At 32.5% G+C, this 10,329-nt stretch overlaps 2 protein-coding genes across 2 annotated transcripts; one reads left to right on the forward strand and one right to left on the reverse strand.

The window, feature by feature from the left end:
* Positions 1-312: 312 nt before the first annotated feature.
* LOC111314983 (two-component response regulator ARR17-like) lies at positions 313-3,538 on the forward strand. Its single transcript, XM_022916594.2, has 5 exons — positions 313-737; positions 944-1,071; positions 2,513-2,590; positions 2,971-3,038; positions 3,154-3,538. Exons 1-5 carry the CDS (start codon positions 557-559, stop codon positions 3,440-3,442), a joined length of 744 nt encoding a protein of 247 aa, XP_022772329.2. The 5' UTR covers positions 313-556; the 3' UTR covers positions 3,443-3,538.
* Positions 3,539-4,843: 1,305 nt separating this feature from the next.
* On the reverse strand, positions 4,844-10,066 carry LOC111315647 (protein disulfide-isomerase-like). The gene is made up of 11 exons (XM_022917539.2): positions 9,830-10,066; positions 8,811-8,841; positions 8,428-8,715; positions 8,150-8,338; positions 7,899-8,024; positions 7,455-7,592; positions 7,256-7,375; positions 6,932-7,049; positions 6,026-6,138; positions 5,398-5,591; positions 4,844-5,124 (listed from the first exon to the last, which is right to left on the reverse strand). The coding sequence occupies exons 1-10, from the start codon at positions 10,000-10,002 to the stop codon at positions 5,403-5,405; spliced, it is 1,485 nt and encodes a 494-aa protein (XP_022773274.2). The 5' UTR covers positions 10,003-10,066; the 3' UTR covers positions 4,844-5,124; positions 5,398-5,402.
* Between the last annotated feature and the right edge of the window lie 263 nt (positions 10,067-10,329).

Here is a 10,329-nt window from a genome sequence, read left to right on the forward strand (position 1 = left end):
CAAATGAAAGAAGAGAAAAGGACAGAAAGAGAAAGAGAAAGAGAAAGAGGAATAGATAAGTAGTTGTACCAACACACGTTATAGAGAATCTAGTGAGAAATTACAATTTTTTTTTTCATAGCCTTAGATTAATAATAAATAACATCACTTTCTCTCTTTCTTTCCCTTTCTTTCCCTTTCCTTTTCTTTCTTTTTCTTTTTCTTTTTTTTTTTTCTTTTCCTTTTTATTTGCTGCAAAATACAGTTGCCTCTCTCACCTACTTCATAAAAACCTAGGGAAACAACCTTTTTTTTTTTTTTTTTTTTTCTCTCACACACTCTTCATTCATATTCCGTCATCAAAGGCATTTCAATTCTCCCTTTCCTTTCTTCTTTCTTTCTTTCTCTTCATAGCTGGGCTGTATAAAAGGCCTGCAAGAACATACTATATACCAATTACAACAATAATCAACAAGAAAAACTAGTTTTTTTGCTTCATCAGAAGTTTTAAGAGGTTGGCTGATCGAGTAATAGTATTGGGTTTAGTATTAGAGTTATAAGTTTTGTTTTGACAGTGATGGAGTTGATGAAATCAGACAATATTATTCAGGACAGCTCCGAACAGCAACAAGAACAAGAAATGCAGCAACGGCAGCAGCAACAACAAGAACAGCATCACTTTCATGTGTTGGCAGTTGATGACAGTGTTATAGACAGAAAGTTATTGGAGAAGCTCCTTAAAGTTTCTTCATACCAAGGTTACCAACCACGACATAAGAACAAAATCCTAACCCATTTGTGTTCTAAACCCTTCAGACTACAGCTATTGCCTTATCTTTTTTTTTTTTTGGGTTCCCCTTAATTTCCCATTAAAAAAAAATCCAAATGGTTTAATGGCTTTTTTTTTTTTTTTGGTTTCTGAATCTGATTGATTCTTGATTGTTGGGTTGACGTATAATTGCAGTGACCTGTGTTGACTCCGGGGATAAAGCTTTGGAATATCTTGGCCTGCTCAATAACTTGGACCCTCACTCAACAGCTTCTTCTTTTTCTTCTACCTCATCTTCGTGTTCCCAGCCTCCGCAACAAGAGGTAGTGCTTCTCTCCATTAAAACACTTTTTCCTCCTGTTGTAGAATATCATATATATATAATCTGCTTGCTGCATCACTTTCTCGTTTCAACTATACTACTATATAATATATATAGTAAATTTTTACTCAAAATTAAGCTTTTAATCACTATCATTAGTCTGTTAATTGGCGTTTTAATTTCTGGAACTGAACGTTAATTCTCTTTCTTGATGAGATTATTGAGTGAAAGAAAATCCATGCCACAGCTTTTACAGGAACCTGTAAAAATTTTTCTCCTTTGACTATTAACCTAAAAGTTCTACACAGTACAATTATTTAATTGTACTGAATCCAAAATAAGGGATTTGAATTTGGTAGAAAATTTGTTAGTTCTAATTAGATTATTGAATCTGTCAATTCCTTTGTTTTCGATAATAAGAGATCTTGAATTCCAGTAACAATGACACTTACCTTCTTCTGAGCTAAGATGAGTGAAAAATGCACTCTAGTTCTAGTGTCTTTTGGTAAGGCATCATTTTCATTCCATTTAATATTTGTTTAGATTTAATTTTTAATTCACTCCTTTTTTTTTTTTTGGCATCAAATTAGAATGTTTTTGGCACCATTTAAAGACTATGTTGAAACAATAAATGCTGACTTATACACTGCTTAGGACACATAAAAAAATCCAGTGTCCGGTAGATTTGCAATGACCAATTGTTGTTTTTCCTTTAAATATGTATATATTACATGTTTGGAATGAATGGTAACATGAATCCAGAATTGAAAAAAAAAAAAAAAAAGTGCTCCACGGCTCAAGGATATTGGTTCTAGGTTCCATGTCAGGAAATATGACTGTAGATTAATTAGGCCGTAGGAGAAAAGGCACGTTTTAAAGGTTAATCATGATTCATTGTTTTCCCTCTAATGGGTACAATACTTGATGTGTCCCTTTTGTATCATGATCGAAAATAAAAAACCCCTAAAAATTTAGGGGTTCACACTTGAAAATTCAGCTCTAAATTTGTAAACACATTCATCATCAAAATCCCTAAAGATAGATCAAATCAGAATCAGATGATATTACTTTTCACATAAATTGTGTTCCAAAAAACTAAATGCATGTAAATCATCTATACTCATTTTATGTGCAAGTAATTATTGAGAAAATGTATGATATAATTTTTTTAGTCCAAATTAGATCATCATTTAAAGATAGGAAAAATTTTTGTAATATTGAAATTTAAATTTCAAATTTGCTAATGAATCAATTAGACTAAATTTTGGTTTGATGTGCAATATAATTTAATCACTTTCAATGCAAGCTTCTTTTTTTTTTTTTAATAATTTTTTTAACCTTATCTGTTGCAATTTTAATTGGCATCATTGAAAATACAATTAAAGTTGTTTATTTTACACGGCTGATACTAATATTTTCTTGTGTTCTTACATCAAATGTAGGGACTTAAAGTCAACTTAATCATGACAGACTTCTGTATGCCCGGAATGAGCGGCTATGATTTACTCAAACGAGTCAAGGTCAACCAATACGACTTAAATAATTAATTTCCTTTTATTATATTTATAATTTTTTCTCCATTTAGAATATAGGAAGTTCCCAACTTTCCAGGATACTGCATGCTTTACCAGGACATCTAATTTCAGGCAAAAACTTAAAAAAAAAAAAAAAAGAATGCTATTGACTCACATGCATTAGGCTCTAAGCAATGCTTACTCATCTTCAAATTCAATGCTATTGATTCGTATTTCTTATAGAGCATACCTTTTCTTATTCGGATGGAGTCATGTTTAAGATTGCTTCAAACAAGAAGTAAAAAACAAAAAAATCTAGAAGATCAACTGCCATTTTTTTTTTTTAATATTATAACAACTTATCAGGATTATGCTTATAACGGCAGGGATCTTCTTGGAAAGATGTACCAGTCGTGGTCATGTCATCAGAGAATGTACCTTCAAGAATCAGCATGCAAGTCATACTTATTTCTTTTTCCAATTCATTTCTTTTTTTATATATAATTAATTTTCTTAATACCCTAGTTTAGGTGATCACTTGATGAAAGATTCATAAAACTACATGGCAGGTGCCTAGAAGGAGGAGCAGAGGAATTCCTGCTAAAGCCTCTTCAACTATCAGACCTTGACAAGATTCAAACTTACCTTCTGAAATCCCTTCATCATTCTTGTACAAACATCAACAAAACAGACTTGATCGATCACGTCGATGAAGACAACATCAATAACAACGACAACAACAATAATAATAACAGTAATAGTAATAAAAGCAACACTAATTTTAGCAAAAGAAAGGCTGTATCTTCTGAAGCTACGGAGAGAAGACCAAAAATGAAAGGACTAGCAGTTGTCGTATGAAAATGTTATAAGTAATCGTGAATTTTCTTATACTCGGGGAGTGTATTTACTTGGTTAATGCCAATATCAAAAACCGAGAGGATTTAATTTTGGCTTATTATAATGTTTTAGCTATTATATATTAATTACGTAATCAATTTAGTAGGATAACATGAAAATAATGTAAATTGCTGATTCGACATGGTAAAATCATGCTACAAGAGGAGATGAAGAGATTTGATATGATTAGAATCATACTAAAGAGCAATTGAGGAACGGAGAAGCTGTAAAAATTGACTTGAATTTGAAAAAATTTCACTGAACTTGTTTAACTCGAATCCAGAAGACTTAAATTCGAATGATTTAAATTTAAAATGATCCGAGTTCAAACAATCCAAAAGAGAAATTAGAAATTACTTAGAACTCAAATAATTTAACTATCAAACTTTAAAGAGACAAGTGCAAGATGAACCAAACGCAAAACTTTTTGAACTTTCATTAACCTAAGATTACCCAAACAAAAGGAACTCAACCTAAACCAAACTTGGCCCACCTATTTGACACTTTATAAATGATTCGTTATTATTTTTATTAATTAATAGCTCAAATGCAAACTTATACTAATTAATATACAAAAGGGTAAAAAAAATCTTCGAGCAAAAATTTAATAATTATTTAAACTTTTAACATTTTATTATAATTAGTCCAATCCCAAATCTTCTATTTCAAATTAATTAAAACCTTTAAATATCTGTTTTCACCCAATTGAAACTTTAAATATATATTTTTACTCAATTAAACCCTTAATTAGGCAAAAATAATCAAATTTCTTTTAACAAAATTTCAATTAATGAAAATAGATATCTAAAAATAAATATTTGAAGATTTAATTGATTGTAAAAAATCCATGAAGATTTAAATGATTATTAAATTTTGAATTAAGAACTTTTTGGACCCTTTTAATATCACTAAATTAAACTCGGAGTTTGATTTGGCTGATTTTGCATTTTACTTTTAAGAAAAAACAAAAACAACAAAATCAACCAAAGCATTAGATAGAAAATTAAACCAGTATCCAACTTAAAGTTTGGTTATCATAAAAATTAAAAATCTGTGTATTCAAGTACTATAAGAAGTAGACGCAGAACCTAAAGTTCCAGTACCCACGTGAGTCAGGTACAAAGGTATGTCCAGTCTAATCGATTCAAAAACCTGAAGGCCCGGTGGAGTTGGACTTAGATCTGTTAAAAGTCCCACAACTCCACCAAAAGAAGCATGGCCCTGTCCCAAACTTGACCTTTATTTCATTTCGTTGAATTTGTAATCCATGTACTCGTAAACATGCAGTTTAAAGATCGCAAATTACTCATCAAAGCAAACAGCAGTGATAGAAAACATTCAAAAATTAAGGGTACAAGAGAATAACTTCAATATATCCTCTCTAATTTAACTTGCTTCGATGTTTCCTACAGCCAAGTAACTGTTACAACTAATGATATTCCGCAGAACTACTATGAACCATATAGCCTAAAACTTAAGAAAAACACATCCAGTTATTATTCATAGACACATATCTTTAAATGTAAAAGGGCTTATAGTGAAATAAAAGGGGAAGGAGGAAGATTAAGCATCATTTGGTCCGTAGCAGTTCTTTCATATAACAGTAATACACATACCATATATGTGGGTTGTGTATTCAAGTCCTGCAAGAAAAAAAAAAAGAAGAATTTCGACATTAAAATTTTTTTAATCTATGTTGTCGCTTTTGTTATATGCCTTTTGCCATTTGCGTCCTTGAATGTTGAATGTAAAAATAAAAATAAAAATAAAAATATACTGTTAGATTAAAAAAAAAAGAGCAAATGTCCAAACACCAATACCAATTCAAACTTGGAAGAGTCTAAAAGTGTACTGCTTTCATTAAAACCAGTGCTTATAAGACAAAAAGATTGATATTAGAAATGTCAGAAACTTACGCTCTTCAAAGCTCATCTTTTACAGACTCTTGATGGACAGCTTGGCCCCTGTTCTTTTCAATGAAGTCGATGATGTCTTCCTTGGTCCTATCACCCTCATATGGAGTTATATTTCCATTAGCCGATCTAAAGTAAACAGTTGGGTAACCTTTAACATCAAAGTTTTCATCCACAATATCATTTGCAGTTGCATCCTACAAAGAGGAATGAAGAAGCCCATTGATCAGAAAACTCTTCCCAAAAAGTAGGAAGGTAATTTAACATAACATCATGTCAACACAATATAAAGACCAGAGAAACATGTGGGCCCTGCAACAAATGCTGTTTATGTACCTCAATATTCGTCCTAAGTACGACCTCTAAGCATCACCATTCTATATAAAATTATCTTCCTAATAAATTGTCTAAAATCAGTGGACAACGTATCATCAATAATGCCACTAACCAAGACCTTCCGTTCTAAAGCATTTTCTATCATTTCTATCATACTCGGCTAAAGAGAGCATTGCTCAAAACTTAATCTGATCAAATGGAAACGGAAACCTAAGCAAGTCGGAAAATATTCAATATAATGATATAAAGCAATATCTACTCCCTATTTAAAACCAACAAAAGTAATAAAACTTACAAGTTTTGCAATCAAAACATCAGCATCTTTTTCATAATGGACAGCAACTTCATCTAAGATTGGTGCCAATTTCTTGCAATGTCCACACCAGGGGGCATAAAACTCAAGAAAAACTGCAGAAAGAAAAGCATGATGTCATTTTATAATTCCCAGAAGGTGGTTACGGAAATAGAATAAACAAAGCTCATTATACATGAAGATTGAAGTCTAACACCAACAGTTGTAAAGCACTGAAAAACGCCACCAAACTCAACCAGAACATTATTCAAATCCCTAACTTAAGACTCACAGAATACCTAACAGATAGCTCCCAAAATGAAAAGAAAGCTTGATATCAACTTCTTAAAAGTTAAATTTTAGATGCGCATAACGATTTTTTATCTTTACAACAAAAAGTTATCCACCAATTAGTCATGTCTTGAACCAAAAAATAAAAGTTTTAAAAAGAAGAGTATCTGAAAAGCATGAGACCCTATAAAAAATATGCTTACAGAGTTTTTTTTTTTTTGGTAGTTGAGGTTTCCAGAGATTAAAACTTGATCATTGGAACTAAGAGTTTAACACTCTACTTAACAGACCACATGGGTGTTGACATGTCGTTCTGTATTACAAGGATTTGCTGATTCTAAGGGTATCAACAAATTTTGAACAGAAGGGTACTGATTATTGGAGTGCAAACAAGCTATAGACAAGGATCAACTCGGTCTAGATGCAAAGTTCCACACTGTTGGATAAAAACAATGCATGCCAATTCAGAGAATCCATCATAGCTTCAATTGCCATAGGCTCTAAATGATAACATCATAACTTCAAGTGAAACAAGAAGCAAAAAATCCAGACAATAAACCATGACTACCAATATGGTAAAGGGGGAAAATAGCATCAAGCAAACTACAAATTACACACCATTTTTTCCTGATTTCAAAACCATGTCTTGTAGGGTGTCCGCAACCACCACTTTCACAGGTTTGTCATTCACATCAGGGATTGGTTCAGATTTTACATATGGTGGAACTTTTCCTTCCTGCAGAAGAGTAATTTAGTCAAACAAAAGCAGAAAACAACCACTAATATAGCATAATTCATTGCTACATATCCTCTCACTAAACTCATAACCTTAACAGGTACAAACTTTAGAATTTTGCGATTCTACCAAAATTTTCATAATAAGAAAGGATAAGCTTTATCATTTATTATGAACCAATACATTAAATGTAATGCAGAAGTCACCTTGTAATCCTTCACCCAGGGTGCAATGTGATCAGCCACCACATGTGCTTTCAAATACTTCTTCCCATCATTATTCTGAATGATGATCAGAGGTACTTGGCTTTCTTGAACTCCAAAATACTGTTTTCCAACCAACAGGAAAATTAGACTTAAGTAGATAATGCAATAAACAAACTGCTATATATGAGTAGATACTAACCTGGAAGGCACCTTGACTAGCCTCAACATCTCCCAAAAGGAAACTAATGCCCTGTCCTCTGTATTGCTCAGCAACTTCACGGTATTTTGATTTTAAGGAATCAACACCTTCACTGCTCAAGTTTGCGAACAACATAGCCTACCAGAGTCAAAGTCCTATTAGTAGGTGAATTTAAAGGATGCATGGAACAAGTTATGACAATTATGACAATCAAACCAAAATGATACTGAAGAGAACTGATAGTGAACTTAATAACACAGTCCAAAGTGCATTAAAGGTGAACCAAGATCAGTAAAGGTGGATGTTCAACTAGAAAACATAACAAAATGTGGGTATTCCAAGACAATGATTGTTACCAAATAAATGCCAGCCACACTCTTATTTCCTTCACTGTGTATAAGAATGAGGTGGCACAGAGAATAAACTTCTGATCGTGTAATTTACCTTCACCTTGGGACTGTTAAAGAATTTGACAACAAAGGGGTGATTGCTTGGGTCATTGTTATAGAAAGTCACAAGAGGAATGCTAGATTCTTCAACAAACTTCTCTAGAGCTTCCAAATTAAAGTCCTGCAAGCAAAAACCTTCTGTAAAAGATAGCTAATTGTAAATGGCGCAGAGCTATCTAACAACATAAACATCAATGAAATTGTATTTTAATGGTGATATAGAATAGAGTCAACATTCCAGATTACCTTGAAGTCAACAAAGAGTTCATCAAAAGGCTTGAAAAGTCTGACAACAGGACCAGTCACCAATGATTCGCCACGGGGAAGGTGTTTAGCATCCAAAGTATGACCAAATACATAGTCAGAACGCAATTTCTCAGCAAATGCTATATAGCTCTCAAACTCTTCACCAGAGAATTTTGGGAACACCCCAACCTAGATACAAAACACACATGCATATCAGCTAAACTTCGCCACGAAAAACCAACGAAAACAGAGGAGCAGAGAATTCTCAGAACGCTTACAACTACTATCTTCTTGTCATCAATAAGATTACTGGCATCTTCTACCGACTTTATTTCAGCAGAAGCAGGACCACTTTGTTTCTTCAAATACTCCACAATACCATCAGCTTCACGTGGACCCTTGTATTCTTGAATATTCTTTCCTCCATTTCTCACAATTTTGAGTGTAGGGTAACCCTTGACTTCATGTTTATTTGCTAAATCTTTGTTTGCTTCCTCATTGGCATCAACTTTAGCTAGAATGATTGGAGGGTTGTGTTTACTCAATATAGATGCTGCTTTCTTATACTACACAGCAAACAAAAGTTTTATTGTTAGTAACAGACAGTGTATGAATTATCAACAAAAATTCAACACTTTGAAGAAAACCTAAATTTGTTTACCTCTGGAGCAAGATTTTTACAGTGTCCACACCTAAGAGTAGAGGTAAAAGGAGACTATTTAGTTATGAGAAGGTAAACAAAAGACTAACAAAGCATATTAAGAAAGGAAAAGGAATTGCAAATTGTAAACTGAGAAATTAAGTTAAATCTCTCAAGTATGAAGCATTTCACTGCTAAATTAAGTAATCGTTGTATAAAACATATCTCTGTCGATCTGTTAATGATTGTCGAATCAAGTTTGCTTAGTTTATATATCAAATAATTTTATGACTATAATATTCATATTTCAGACATGCCAAAAGGATCAAGAGATGCATCCGATATTACAAGGTTTGTTTATTAAAATATTTCATGTTAACCCGGTATAACACGTAAATACGTTGCACAATATATTCCAATAAAAAAGGTTCAAACTACAACAACCTACAGGATCGAAAACCATGTGTAATTACAAAAGACAAAAAGAGATTTCATAATAAACTCAAATACTTAAAATGTCACAAATTTTCACATAATATTCCACATATAAGTGAGTGCGATTGTTTCTTAGAATTCATTAGAATTTCTTGTTGCTTCCGAAAGTAAACATTTCCATTTGGCTCTTGAAAAGCAGCCCAATATCCACTCATTTCTACATAGACAAATGTCAGATCGAAAACTTCGAGTTCAATTTTTCATTATAAATTGCTAATTTCAATAAAGCAATCCTGAGATTAATCACTGATCTCAATTTGACCAACTTAAATAGGAAATTTCCAGGAGAAATAAATCGCATATAATACCGTAAAATGCACTAAAAATCCAAAAAAAAAAAATGATTTCGTATTTAGCACTATTTTTCAAAATTCTATTAGACAGACTTCTTAAATTCTAAATCAGCTACTAAACTCATTGCACGCACTTTAACAAAAAAAAAGGGCATTTAAGTATTAAAAAAAAAAGAGAGAGAGAAGCAAAAATCAGATCCAAACAATAACATGCGAAATTTAGGGGAAAATATTGGAAATTGAAAGGTTTACCAAGGAGCGTAAAATTCGACGACGATAAAGTTGTGTTTACTAACAGTGTCAGTAAAGTTAGAGTGATCCAAAGTCAAAACGAACTCTTTCGATTCACTCTCTTCAGCTAAGATCGCCGTTAGAGAGCATAAGATTGCGGCCAAAGCAAACCAAACCGAAACACTTCTCGCCATTAGCGCAGCCCTCTCCTTTCGACTTTTCCTCGCTTCTTTTTACACCTTTTTATTTTTTATTTTTGTTTTTCGTTTTTCCTCTTTGAGATTTATAGGGTTCTCAAGGAATTTAGACGGTGAATGAGACAGAAACATGGTTGGTAATAGATCACGCTCTTGAGTACATGATGATACTTTACTCGCTGCGCATGTGGTTGATTTCCACATGGATGATATTTATTGGATGATCAACGTCATTTTATGCTGGTTTGGAAAATGATGTCATTGAAGGCAAGTACATCTGGGTTTTCATTTATTGAGATTTATTTTTGGCCAAACAAATTGAAT

Source organism: Durio zibethinus, chromosome 20, assembly GCF_047325235.1.
Source record: "Durio zibethinus cultivar Kanyao isolate XHJ-2024 chromosome 20, ASM4732523v1, whole genome shotgun sequence".
Lineage (NCBI taxonomy): Eukaryota > Viridiplantae > Streptophyta > Magnoliopsida > Malvales > Malvaceae > Durio > Durio zibethinus.